Here is a 14,726-nt window from a genome sequence, read left to right as displayed (position 1 = left end):
TTAAAATAGCTTAAAAAGGAATCCTGGACTGATTAGCTACTCAAATTCATTCAAAGCCCCTCCTCTGTATATTGGCTTTGAATCTATCACAGACCACCTTACTGCAGAATTCAGAACTAATATGCATGAGACCATGACTGCAATTAACGCCATATCTGTGCTCTTGGTTCTGTTTTGTTCTCTGTGAATCTCTGGGTACAAATGTTTTCTCTTTTCGTAAAAAGACCATATCCCTGATGGTTTCTGTAATATTGAAAAGTGCAACTAATTACAGCCGTATTGGCCCATGTCACTTTGTCTAAAAGATAAGCCTTAAGATGATGAAAGGAAAGGAAGCCACAGAAACGTTTAAGAAAAATGTGGAAGTGCTGACTTACAATCAGCATCTGCAAAAATGATGTTTGGGCTTTTCCCACCCAGCTCCAGTGTAACTCTCTTCAAGTTACTCCTTCCAGCTGCTTCTTGGATCAGCTTCCCAACCTGAAAGGAAATGGAGACAAGTTTTACAGGCAGTGCAGTCATACAGTTCACTTTAACAGCCAATGCTGGACATCACTGGAACACGGCCTTAACTATTCCAGCAAGTTCTTCAGTCCAAACAGATTTTCATCATCAGCATTCCAGCCTTCTTGTTCTAGAACTGGAGAGGGGACAGGGCAAAGCAGAAGGTGTTTGTACCCTTCATCCTTTGGCATCTATGCTAAAATGGCTTGGACTTTATTTTAGGGTCCTTTAGGAGGGTTGAGTTAAATATCTGAAACTGACATAGCTAGAATTATTTCCATCAAAACTACTGGCCTTTATTAAGCATGTTACTATTCATCAGTAATAACTGGCATCACACTTCTTTACATAGTCCAGGTGTCAGCTATCCAAAGTGATGATTACTATTAGAATTTATTTCACTCTTATTACTTGTGAAGTGCAAGCCAAACTGTTTGTACGAGAATATTTGCTCTCCAAATTCAGTTTTCAGCACTGAAAGTTTTAAATAATTCGACGGTGAAATCATGATTGAGAATGTATCAGATTCTGAGGAAATCATCAGCCTCTTCTGCAGGATTAGCAGCATACCAAGCAGGGCAAGAAGTTAGAAACGCACCGTCCCAGATCTGACCCTCAGCTGCACCACAGATAATCTTAATACGGGTTGAGGAGGTCAAAAGCACCTTCAAATATTTTGGTAGATTGTGGGGTCAGCTGGAGTAGAATGTAGCCCTGTGAGAAAACGAGCAGCATCAAGTTGCAGATCTCACTAAGGAACATTGGGACCGATAAATGGAGTAGTCTGACAGCTACACGTTTGATGTGTTGTGTGTACCTGGTACAGGGGGCAGTGCAGTTGGAAAGGCAGCAATGCTCCCTAAAAATTCTCTCTTCTCTGGATTAATCAATTGAAAATAGATCACGTTCTGTAGTCACACTGTAACTGAGCCTATTTTGTAGCTGATAAAATATCACAGGTATCCCCCAGTGAAGCATGGGATTAAGTGTCTCTTTACCATTTAGAAGCTTGAGGACCTTAACAAGTGATTTCTTTTAACTGCAACATGTTTTAAGGTCATGTGGAGAGTCAGATGTGGTGTGAATCTGCAGTGGGACCCTTCTTTCTGTACCTGGTACTCTCTTCTCTATCTAATTGGATTTCTCAGTTTCCATTTCTAAGGCCAGGAGAGTGGGATTCCCAGCAGTAAGGGGTTAATGGTTGAGAAGTTAAACCTCCTGGAGAACTGAAGTCTGTCTGCTGGAGAAAGGTAAGTCAGCACTAGAGTAATTAGAAAGTAAATGAAACAGAAACCAGGGCCTCCACAGAAAACAAATAAAAAACAGACACAAAAACCGATCAAACAAACACCAAAACACCCAACTAACCAAATGAAAAACGACACACAAAGCAAAGCAAAAACACCGCAGGGTACTGAAGGAGTTGTCAGCCATTTCATGCACCTTTGTGATGAACTGTTTACCTGGTGATACCACAACTGCGTTTAATTGAGGGTTTAAAAATATATATATAGAAATTACTGTTAAGTTCTTTATCCCTGTACTGATGGAGTGTTGACGTTATCGTGAAATTCCTTGCATATCCCCTTAATTGGAACTGATTTTATTGCTGTTTGACTGACAGCCAGAAGTGAACATGAAAAAGAAGGATCCTTTCTGCCCTCCACCCCCACTACACATCGAGCACATCATCTGCAAATTCCAGCCTCTCAAACTCTGCTGAAAACGTACAGTGGAAAGTAGTGAGAGTGCTGTGTTTATAGCCAGTGCCAGCTAATGCCATTCACACCCGCACTGCCTTGAACCTCCCTCTCTCAAATACCAACAGTCACCTATTTCCCTTCAAGAATCCGCAAAGAGCAGAGCAGACCAAAGCAATCAGAGCTATGTGTCCAGCCCAGCATCCCTCCTCCCCCTTCCAGTGCATTACTTAAATGTCAAAACTGTTCTATCCACATAAATACAGACTTTTAAAGAACTGCACACTAACAAGTGATTGGCAAACATGCAAGTCCAAATATCCTGAGTGGCAAATAGAGGCAACAGTGTTAATTTCAAAAACTGTTGTTCACAGTATTGTTAAAAGAGGGAGGTTAATGTCAAGTTTCCAAATAAAAGCTTAACAGTCCCACTATGTCCTTCTCACCAGAAATGAGTGCAGACATCAGGCTGGTAGGGCTCACGCTGCTCTGCATTTTAGTTCACCATGCTTCTATTGTACCCTGTGTACACAGGTTGAAAAGTCTTAGGGAGGGCACCAGAGCTGTGATTATTTAGTGACAAAGAGTGCCTTTTGTAACTGAGCTTCTCTATAAAGAGAAAGACAGCATGAAAGGGATAAGTGATAGTGTTCCAATCTGTATGGTCTTTCAATACATGCTTCCTGCGGTGTCTCTCAGCTCTATCTGTGAGCTCCCAATAGGCAGAACAGCCTTGCAAAGGAACACTGGAAGAGAGGACTCTCCCACAGATAATGGAGCTGTGTGGTTATCCAGCAGGAATGTTGGCAGAGAAAACCGCGACTCCCCATCTTTGTTTTGAATAGGCTTCAAGATTGATATCAGGAGTATCCCTGGATAGCTTGTGAAGTACCATAACCTTGAAAGCTGCATGGAGGGTGAGGCAGATGTAATTTGGCCCATTTGAAAGAAAACAATTTGTTACTCAGAACAACGATGACAAGAAAGATGATTAAGGAAACACTCTGGAGCACCCCTGTGCAAAACAACTTCTTGAAGTCTAGTTTCTGGACTGTGAAGCGTGAAGCTGGGTACTGAGAGTGCACTGAGACACACAGTGTCGCTTCTTTCTCTGCTCAGTGTCTCCTTCAAGAGGATGTTCATGCAGTCATTTAAAATACTTCTCTGCAGAAATTCAAAGAAGTCTGTTGATGTTCTCTTCATTTTCTGTTTCGAGACAAAATATCATCTCAGGTGTTTTTGCCTGTTAAAACAGTGCAAGTCTGACTAGTCAAAAGCAAACCTCCCAGGTTTGTGATACTTCCCCTACAGTTCTGTGAGAACCTCTGGCTTCACCTCTGCTCTCAGCCTCCTCTGGTCACATGTTAAATATTAGAGAACACCTGAGTCAAAGGGAGTCCAGCTGAACAGCAGATAGACAATTCTCTTGCACGCTGCATGACAGTGAAGGTAAGAATGCACACGAATCTCTGTAAACTAAAATATTCCATTAACAGTGAAGAAATATACCTCATCAGTTACTTCAGCATCCCAAGTAACTGGTTTGCTGATCTTTGCTATTATAGCTGTCCAGGGATACTGGGAGAACATCTGAAGAATCTAAGTGTTGTAAGTTACAGGAGATGAATAAAGTCCAAGGGAGATGGTATGGTCAGATGGTAGAATTTTTTCCTGTTTTCTGAAATCACAAAGTTTTCTCTCTCCAGCGACTGAGATGCAAATCATCATTATTTTGGCAAACTTTTAAAACCACGCTTCTGCTTCATCTTTGGCTTTTTATTATTCTGTTCTTTTTAATCCAGACTGCATGGAAAATCTTCCTGACATGCATTTCAGGACCAAGATATTTGGGATGTGTCTCCAGATTCAGCAAAGATAAACGCATTTTGAAATACTGACGTGAAGAAGAGCAGCTTTACTTGGCTGTGCAATGCCCTGCGTGAGAGGCAGCCCTGAAAAAAGCACAATGAATCGTGCAGCACAAGTGAAAAGGGGATCCCAGACAGAAATCCCCAGAAGGAATCCTAAGCTATAAATGGTTTATTTGTTCCTTGGATAAATACTGGTCCCATGGAAGTCTGTGGCCAAACTCCTGTTGACTTTGAGGGGGGTTATGCATCACCCCATCTGTTTCAGTTTTAAGAAGTGTTTTTTGTAGGCAGCAGTCATCCAAGGACAGTTCCCTAAGTTCTACCAAAATCACCAAGGAAGGAAAAAGGAAAGGACTTCAGGAAGCTCAACCTTTCCAAGATACAATGAAGCCAGAGCAAGAATAAATAATAATGCGGCCTCTTTAAATTCTTGTTTCAAACAAGGCATGTCTGTAGTTCTGTAAGCTCACAGACTTCTCAAAAGAGGACAAATCACCTTTAGGATTCTTGTTGTTAAAAGCCGAAAATTCCAGGATGTAATTCTTCATGATGTCCAGAACCAGCATGATGTTCTATGATCCAGGACAGCTTACACAACTTGTGCAGTAGGTAGACATTCTGTCTATGTCATGCATTGTGACATTCATCTCACTTCGGAAATGAAAGGAGATTCCTGCTGAGTAAATTAGAATCAGTGGTAATACAGCTGTTAGCTACAAACATTTGTTTGGCATGAATCAATCTCAACTCTCCTGTAGTTTGCTTTGATGGTCTCTCTTGTATCTTGTTGACTAACGATGAGATCATTCTTTGTTAATCTAAGTGCATAAAGAAAACATTCTGCCAAGCAGAATGCAGGGTTTTTTGTTTTGTTTTTAATGTTGTTTATAAACCTTTTGTTTACACAGGCATCAAGAACAATTTATTGGATATTTATTTGGGTTACTTTACAGAAGTGGATGAACACAGACCTAAATCCTATCTTTAATCTGTCTGCGTTTTAATGGGTGGTAGTTTGAACAAAGTGGAAACCAGCCACTTAAGATAAATTTCTGGTTGGCCGGGGCTTCAAATGTTTTGTGTGCTATCTATGATTCTCATCTTGAGAGCGTTTAACAACTGGAGAGAGTTGCGAGCATCTCTGATTTGGAGGCAACACATTTGTTTCTGAACAGAAGTTATTAAACTCATTCAGCTTTTGCAACATTTTTTTTATTAAATCCAGACAGTCCCTTAAATGCTTTTTTTTTTGTTTTGTTTTTCCAGCTGCATGGCTTCTTAAACTTCGTAATAATCTCTAATCTTAGGCCTCAAACAGATTATACATAACTATTTCATGCGCCTCAGGAACTTAAAGGGACCCAGATTTTGCTCAAGTAGAGCACACACGTACAGGCATGGCCATACAGCTCACAGCAGTCAAAGTAACCAAGACTCTGCATTCACAATTCTGAGTGGAAATAAAGGCATATGAGGAGTGAAGCAGCATCTGAAAATGTATTTTCCCTGCCACTTGTTGGTCTTTTCCCTTTTGCTACTTAGCAAAATGTCTTTCACACAGTAAGAAGGTAGCAGAAAAACAAAGAACATCTCTGCATTTATTACTATGTGTAAAAACAGTCCTCTCATTTAACTCTAGGGAAATAGAAGAGACCTGCGTAACTTCTCCTTTACTTCCAAGCCCTGCAGCCCAAGAGCAGACACATGGGTAAACCAGACATCTAGAGCTGGCATCTATTCTGAAGCTCAGAAAATGGAAAGGACTTAAGTAAATTGTAGCTCATAAGTCCTGCAGAAGAATTACATTTTTAAAGGAACTTTGAAGAACTGCATGGTACACTGAAGAAGCTGAAGAAGTCAGAGTAAAATTGATAGGCACTACAGTGAATAACAGGGATAGTACAGGAGATGGCTGAGCTTTGCCAAACTACCCACAAGGTCCTGGCAGGCAAGAATTTCACCCTACAACTAAGGACTAGAAAGATCAAGGAGGAGACGTACAGTCAGAGGCAACAGGATGCTGAATTGTGTATGATCTTTCAAGAAAAGGTAAGAAAGGAGTGAGAGCCAGTGCTGACACCGTCAGATTGGCTGGCATGAAGGTTGTTTCTGGCAGTTTAATTTTCATGTGATTGTGGAAGATGAGGAAAAAGATGTGTCAGTGATGCCTGAGACTGCCATAATTAAGGAGTCTCGTGGATCAGCCCTGGTTCTATGTAACATTACAGTAAAAAGCTGCTAAAGAATATGAATCAAAGCAAGCAGAGAAGCCAAGAAAGCTACTGAAATTTAAGGAGACACAATATTTTTAGGCTTACTTCCTTACTCAGTTTGATTTTCTTTCTTTCAGAGCAAAAGCTGTTGAACTGAAATTCTTAGCTGACTGGGTTGGGTGCCTACAGAATCCTTCCTAATGAGCTGTGCAGTGATGCGCTACGGGATACAGAGAGGAAGTGATCCACAGGAGGGTATTTCACAAGGAGGAGTCTAAGGTAAGAAAGACATGGAAGACCACTGTTCTGATGTACGTAGCTAACCCATAAAAGGCTCTGCTAGGAGGAAAGAAGGGAGTGGAATCAAGCAGTGATGGAACCACAGGAAAATAGGTGTTATGTGATAACTATTTTTCACATATTATTTGGGAAGAGTGAATGAAAAGTAAATAGTGGTACTTAATTTTTAAAGTGTTAAAGAATCTGAGAAAAGAAACAGAGACGAGGAGCTCCATCCAAACACAACTTTTCTTTTTCTGGTCAGTTAGTTTTCTCCTTAGACTTACTGATCTCCTTAGAAGCAAACAGTTTCCATCAGTGCTGGAAACACATACTGTAAATGCATACAGTTCAAAAACAGTGAAATTTTTGGCTCCTTCCTACAATAATATAAAGGCAAATCTTGAAGGGGATGCAAGGATGGCCACTGGTAGCTATTAGATACAACTGTCCACATATACTTTCAGGCTCAGGAAGGATTTAAAGTACTGATTACCAAAGGTTATGAGGGAAAAGCATCACTCTACACATGCTTTGTTCCTCTATAAGCAGTCTGTTCCTGGTTATGTTTTGAGATAAGGTACTAGGCTGGATGGGTCTTTGGTGTGGCTGTGTCAGGCTTTATTGAGATAAGGTCATGAACTTGGCCTTCTTGCTGTTATTTCTTTTGTATGTGGGTTGGAATCAATACATCTTGTAAAACATTAGCATTAATATTATTTGTAGGAAGAGCAGCCCTTAAATAAACTCCTCAGAACACAATGATGCTTTTTTACAGGCAAATGGTGACTTTTCAATAGTCACAAAGACATACTTGAAAGGTAAACCATTTATATGCTTTTCTGAAAGAACTCTATGGTAAACTTGAGAAAAACAACACAAAAAAACCCCACTGCTTCAGACATCTAAACTTGAATATCTTCAGTACTGCGCTGATAGATTTTTCTATTAACCCTTTCATGTTGAAAGTATGAACTGCCTTAACTAGCACCCAGACAGAAGGGGGAAGCAGAAGTTAGTATCATTCCATTTATATCTCTGATGGCTATCCGAAGTTCTCATCGCTGGAAAGTACTATTGACTGACATACTTAGGAAATACCAGAGACACAAGATATCTGCATTATTATTTCACTAGAAATTGAAAACTACCTTGGAGAAGTCACACACTCTACAACTCAGCTCATATCACAGCACTGTTTTTCAACTGTACAGTGTTGACTTGCTGTTACAAAAATTCAGTGTTACAGGAAATCAGAAACAATATGGTACAGTTTACACTAACTCTGCGTTAAAACGTTCCATCTGTTCTTGCTTTTGGTTCTTAGAGAATGGCTTTTTCATCTCTGTAATGCTTTTCACTTCCTATTAGTAAGGCTTTTAAAGGTAGGCACTGAGTTAGTATAAAACCCACAGCTTTCGAGTTTAAACGCCTATTAAAACTAAAGCTGTCTGGAACTACAATAAAAATTTATTTTGGCTACAAAAGACAACTTTGAAACCTAACCCATCTGTATTTTTTTCTCCTCCAAACAGGGCAACATCCTGTATCATAGCATATTTAACTTAAATAGAGACCGCATATCTTTATGAAAACAATTGTTTCAACTTAATTTATGGGGGGTAATCAGCTCATATTAAGGCTTTCAGTACTCCAGGATGCTAATATAAATTGGTTACAGAACATGTAATAACCACAGTAATTCCTCCAAATCATCTGAAATCTGCTGTTGCTGTTGACTTAGTACATAACCTGCCTATGCTGTAATGTAAATTTGCCATAAAAATTCATGTGCAGTGGCACGCAGTAATTGCAAGTTAACTGTCTGTGCAAATGAGGCATACAGCCAAAGTTACATTTTACTGATAGTCTGCACTCATGTGCAGTATCAGTATCATCCCACCAAAATTATTTATTTGTAGGAGTTGAACCAGTGTTTGCAAGTCCTGGGCACACGTATCTAGAGGGCTGTTCAGTCAGACTATTGACTCACTGTGAAGTGCAGCATCCCTGTGATACATACAGCCTGCAACTGCCACGAGTGGGAGTCAAACATATCAAAGAGAGCCTGAATCCCTGGGGTTGAGCTCCCCCCATAGAATAGTTTGACAGATTTTGCATTGAAAAGGGCCTGTTTTTAGCACCCTCTAAATATAACCAGCCCTGAAACTCCCACAGAGATTCCTTTCTGTCTGCCTTCAGAGGATGAGATAAGGCTCCCTCTCCTTTGACTTCAGTCTGGAGTACCTCTATCATCCCCCCCAACCCTGATAACAGCTGGCTTTGCACACATTTGAGAGCAAGGCATGATCTGAGTTGAGGGATTCATTTCTCTTTCTGTAGATTACAACCTTCTTCATCTCAACCTCCTTTGTAACATCTGCATCTTAGAATCAGTGCAAGACATTTTGGCATCCAGGAGGCAATTGGCTCCCTTCACCTCCTGGCCAGTTTTTTTTCCCCATCATTTTGGGAGCAGATAGCTTGGACAATTTCCTTTTTACCCTGCAATTCTTCCTTTTTAGACCTTCTCTTTCTCAGTACACTTGAATGCAGCATCAAAGCTGAAGTGTATTTGCCCGTTTGCCCTCTTCCTTTCCCTGTTTCCCCACATATGCCAAGATACACAAATTGTGGATGCTAAAGCAGAATTTATGTATGTTGTGATATACACTGGATGTTCTGCTTACTTGCATGTGATTCACATCCTCATAAGCCCACAGGAAATCCCAGCAATGTTTTTCTAGCCGTATCTCCTGTGCTGAGGTGCTGGGCACAGCAGGGGCTGGAGGAAAAGAGCTGTTTCTGCTTTGGATATAATGCAGTATATAAGATTAGATGAGAAGGACTGGCCAATATTATTAAAATGTATCTCTTTTACTCTGTGACTGTGAGAAATGCAACGCAAGGACTTAAATCACATTTTATAGTAGCATACCTGGGAACGCTCTTACCTCAGTGGACCCAGTAAACGCAATTTTATCAATGCCCACATGAGATGCTATTGCTGCACCAACAATCGGACCAAATCCTGGCAAAATATTGACAACTCCTGGTGGAAAGCCAGCCTGCCAAAACAGGAACAGATGAAGGGAAGTGTGATTTATGAAACCTGACAGAGCATGTTAAACCAGGCATGTGCCAGTAGCTCCTTCTCCATACGGAGAGACAGAGACATTTTTCCTGTCAATTATTCTTACCTCCTTGATGAGGGCTCCCATATAGAGAGCACTGAGTGGTGTTTGTTCTGCTGGTTTAATAACTACTGTATTGCCACAGCACAGAGCCGGAGCGATCTTCCATACAAACATCAGCAATGGGAAGTTCCACTGTAGGAAAAAATAAAAGTTGATGGAAAAATATTGCAGTGATGTTTTGTTTTCTAGATGTCAAGCTGCTACCTCACTTATTTCTCAGGCCTGTCCTCCACATAAATCTTTCCCAGCACAAAGCAAGGATTTTTTTAATCACTGCCATTAAGAAAGTGACAACAGTGACCTTCTAGTTCTTTCTCTTCAGTTCAAAGAAATCCAAACCCCACATGCAATCTTCACAGAAGAATCCTCTGTTATCTGTTCACTTTTTTATTCACTGCTTTTTATTTCTCTTACTTTTTTGCAGCTGGCATTTTTAATTCCTCACAACAAATAGTTCTTCCTTTCATTTCTTGCACACATCCTAAGACGTAAGAGATGTGCTCAAATTATACAATCACTAAATGATGGAATTGTGACAAAATATGAATATAAATGTTAGCACCGGGTTGAAGTATTTCACTAATACCTTTTCTTAAAAACTAGTCTGCAGTTTACATAAAAGGCATAAAAAGGGCGGAAAAAAAGTCTAGAGAAACTGCTGAAATAGAAAGTCAGTATCATGATTAATTTCAACTTCATTTAACTGCAGCAGCAGATGTAGTGAATTGAATTAATGTGACAAACTGTGGGTAAAGATAAGAGTATAAAGTGTTTCACTTTCCAAATTAAGGCCTGATCCTAACAGGTTAAGTGGACGGTCCCAGTGATTTCAGTGGAAATGCCAGAGTAGTAAGATAACCGCATTTGCAGAATCATTTATAGAGGCATATAATAATCTCCTTTGGAAAGAAAATAGAAAGTATCAGTCAGCCACTGGCCAGAGCATGTTACTGCCTGATGCATATCAGCTGCCACTCTCATGGACATTTCTCTAGCCCCTGGCTAGCTTGAAAAAATACACAACTGTCTTCCCATCACTGAACACCCAATTTTTTACTCCCTCAGTTGTTTATAAACTCCGGAGACAAAGTGATGTTTTAATTCCATCTCCAGTATATAAACCTAGGAGGGGAGCTATTGGGCCAACAGCGTGCTGACAGCCTGCACTTGTAATGCTATTGCCCGGAGAGCTCTGACAATCTTTATAGGGTAGTATGTAGCCCTGTTTATGCTAAAAAGCTGCCAAAGAGAATATGTTTTGATGTAAGCTAGGATATGAAAGAGGATGAGGAGTTTAGTGCTAGACTTGCTGTTTAATTTTATTTTTGTAATAACATATTTGCTGGTGTAACAGCTAAGTTGCTGCTGCACGCAGCAGCCCTGGGGCTGTACTGAGACTGGTAGCTGTGGAGGAAATATGTAACAGATTAGCAGTAGTGTTAGAGTAGATGTGCATGACAGCCATCTTGAAGTTTTGTAGGAGAAACGGGCGAAAATGAACAAGTGTGGTAGACGGCTGAGTACCTTGAACAAAGAGTTTTACAGATCTAAACTAAATAAATCCTGCCTGGCCAAGTTTCTTCAGCAGATCTGTCAGTTACGCTCAGGGAGACAATCCTATGAGATGTCAGGCAACTCTGGGGTTAGATGTTGAGGCTGCTGGTTTGCAAATGCTCTATCCATGTGCTGGGCCGGACAGTGGGCACAGAGGTAGGTGTGAAAGCATTTATAAGGATGACTTGAAAGTCAAGATGGGATAACGTGGGCGTGTTTGCAGGATGGGTGTAGCCACGGGCTCTCTGATTTTCGGCAGAGTGCTAAACACAATAGCCATCCCCTAAACACATGAAATGACAAGAAATTTGGATAGATAGAGAAAAAAGGCTTAGCACTGTTAAAATAATCTCTTCTGGCTTCTCCTCTTTTAATGGAAATGCTGTGTGTTGCTGTTTAGTGGTTTTGTGGTTATGAACAAAATGAAAAACATCAACAGAACTTTCAGAGAATGTCTTGATCAGCTCCCCAGTGCTCAGTCAGGGGAAAAAGCTCCCATACAGTATTTTAATAGCTATATACAAGCCCCCCATTGAAATTTCTGCCAAAGCCAGTTAACTAGTTATGAAAACATTCTCTTTTCAGCGTAATTCCCATGTTGCGTTCAGCAAGAGTGTGTTAAGGATGTATGTTGGAGTGTAGGGGCAGTATGAGATTTGATAAAATGTTGTGTTTCTCTCTCATATAACAACTAAAATAAACATTTAATGTCTCTTATTAGCTACACAAGGTTAACTGTAATAATATGTCTCCTGGAGTTTCTTCTTCTCCTCCAGCCTTCTAAAAGGAAAGAATAGAATTAAAATGCATCACATTCTCCCAGGAACTGAGGAGCCTCTTAAATCACAGTAAAAACTAAATAAATAAAAAGACTGCCACAGCAAAGCATCAATTTTCCATAAGTTGTGTGAACATCCATAACCGCTGCCAGCTTATTAACACTGTGTTTTGCTTTGCTTGTTTTAATCATGAGAATTCTATGACTTGAGAACTTAACTCCTAATAACAGAGCCTAAACCCTATTAGCATGTTCAAATAAGCATTTGCAGGGAGGCTGTTAAAGATATGTCAACAATATGAGCTCAGCTTTTTTCGTAATGGAAAACACACATAGCTGAGGACCATGTTTTATGTGTCTTTAAAGAGAGCTGGTTCAAATGAAAATAAATAGAAGGCGCTAGTAGAGATACTCACAGGGATGATCTGTCCACACACTCCGATGGGTTCATGTCTTGTAAACGTAAAATAATCTCCATCTGAAACAGATGAGCATGGTTACTCTCAAGTGCAGTTTGACTTGGCAGAACAAAAAAAAAAAATAGAGGGAAAAAAGCTCTAAGGATCAGCCTTTGATGGCAGTAAAAGAAATAAAGAACTCATGGAAATGTTTTTTTCATGAGCCAGCATGGGAAACCTAGGTTCAGGAGCAATCTAATTGTTCTTTCTGTGGAACAAAGGAAACAGGCATCGCATCAGAAAGTAACCAGCTTTGCTCCTTGGGAAAGAAGACAAGCTGTACAGCACAAAAAAGGGCAGCAGCAAGGAAGACAGTTACTGGTCTCTGCTGATTTCAGGGTGAGCCAAGTGGAGAGTCAAAAGAAAGTTACCTGAAAGGACTGACAGAATAAAGGTATATATACAAGCAGATGTGGGAAAAATAAAGTAGCATACTTCTTGTTCATCTTCCATTGAAGACAAGGGGAGTTTAAAGTAGTGGAATGATATATCACAGTGTGCAGATTCGGAATGAAGATGGCAGGTCTGTGACTGATGTGTCTGAGCGTAATTCACTGCAGAACTCAACACTAAGGAGAATACAGCACTCACTGCAGAACTGTGCTGATAGCTGACTTGTAGAACAAAGCCTCTATCAGACGTGGCCTGAAGCTAAACATGCAGTCAATTTAAGTTTACAGGGAGAAGCTGAATGCAGCTGGAGAACAAGACAACAGAGAATCAGAAGTTTTCACAAACCTTTTGGTCAAGTAGAGGAGAAGAAATCAAGGGACAAAGCAGATGGAAAACTGGAAATTCTGAGTTTTTCTCACTGGTCTTTGACAGAAAAAGGAATATGTACTAATCCAAAGATGCAGGAAAAGCAGACTGCAGACTCAGAATGAGCAGTTGTGGGTGGTTTGAGGGAAATATTTAACTTTCTTATCTGGTAGTTGTTTTTGAGGTCCTGATTGAACAAAAATGGCAAAAAACAGTACACAGGGGTGAGATGTATCATTAGTTAAAGTGAGTGCTGTTATGCTGTATCTGCAGTCCTTAACTAAAGAAAGCACTGCTGAGCACAGGGCAGCTTGAGTCAGGTCATGAAATAAACAGATCTGTGATTTGGGGTCAGGCCTGTGGTCTGTGAAAACCTTTCACATGGCCTGACTTGCTTATAGCAGCAGGTCTCTGTGCTGGCTCATTTTGCACAGCTGGTATAAGTGATTACCATGGGGCCTGATGGAGCTCATGCTCTGACAGAGTTGCATGGTGGTTGCTGCTTCAGCCCTCACTAAGGTTATGTATACTGTAATATGATGCATCTTTCTTACCCATTAATAAACAGCAGGAAAACAATGTCCTGTGTCTGAGGACTAACCATCAGCTTTGTTAGCTTTGTTACTGTGCTTGGCCTGCACCCACACAAAGTACAGTTTAGTCTACTTTTGCACCTAAAATGGTTCTTGTAGCTGTATGAAGTAGCTCAGGCTCAAAGCACCTCTGAACTCAGATCGAATGTTTTTCAGTGAGGCCACAGCTAAAGGAAGGGTAAAGGCACAGGCTTTAAACAGCAGGGCTACAAAGATGATGAGAGATGGGAGTCAAGTGGATGGGGACAGGACTAGATGATCTCCAGAGGTCTCTCTTCCTACCCCTACAATTCTCTGATAGGATGAATGTGCACCTAGGCCAACAGTCATCTAGCTTGGTCATCTAGAAAAAAAATCTGTATGTAAAAAAATCATTTCAACTAATTAAGTATTTTGTAGAACAATGAGAAGGTTACTTGGTATCCTGTCAGGGAAGAGGATTTAACAGGACAGAAAATGATGAGGGGGAGAAAGGGAATAGGAGAAGGAATGATTGCAGTGTTTTCACTCCTGTTTTAACTGTGCAGGTGAAGACCTGACATCGTGATGGAGTACATTTTGGGAACCTGCTGCTGTTCTCCGCTCTCATGTGATGACAATAAATTAACCCATAAAGTCTCTTGGGTTTATGTAAAGACTTCAACTTGGATTTGATTAGAAATAGCTTATGTTCAGGTCTGCTAATTTTTGTACATCTACTTCACAGTAGATTTTACTCAGCAGATTTCAGAGATTCAGATTTCAGAGCTAAAGTAGCGACTACATCAGCAAGGGGCCAGAAAGAGAGCAATGATGAGACAGGCAACAGTAGTGTGTAACC

At 40.5% G+C, this 14,726-nt stretch overlaps 1 protein-coding gene across 2 annotated transcripts in view; it reads right to left on the bottom strand.

Moving 5' to 3' along the window:
• The window catches only part of ALDH1A2 (aldehyde dehydrogenase 1 family member A2), a 61,012-nt gene that overhangs the window by 9,279 nt on the left and 37,007 nt on the right, over positions 1–14,726 (bottom strand). For both annotated transcript variants that reach the window (XM_032446797.1, XM_015872431.2), the window contains 4 exons: positions 12,513–12,574; positions 9,768–9,896; positions 9,522–9,635; positions 378–480 (listed from right to left, as the gene is read on the bottom strand). In XM_032446797.1, coding sequence (XP_032302688.1) covers positions 378–480; positions 9,522–9,635; positions 9,768–9,896; positions 12,513–12,574 — 408 coding nt within the window. The remainder of the gene's footprint in view (positions 1–377; positions 481–9,521; positions 9,636–9,767; positions 9,897–12,512; positions 12,575–14,726) is intronic.

The sequence above is a fragment of the Coturnix japonica genome, chromosome 10 (assembly GCF_001577835.2).
Source record: "Coturnix japonica isolate 7356 chromosome 10, Coturnix japonica 2.1, whole genome shotgun sequence".
Lineage (NCBI taxonomy): Eukaryota > Metazoa > Chordata > Aves > Galliformes > Phasianidae > Coturnix > Coturnix japonica.
The sequence above is the reverse complement of the archived record's forward strand: the minus strand, read 5'-3'. Positions and strand labels throughout refer to the sequence as shown.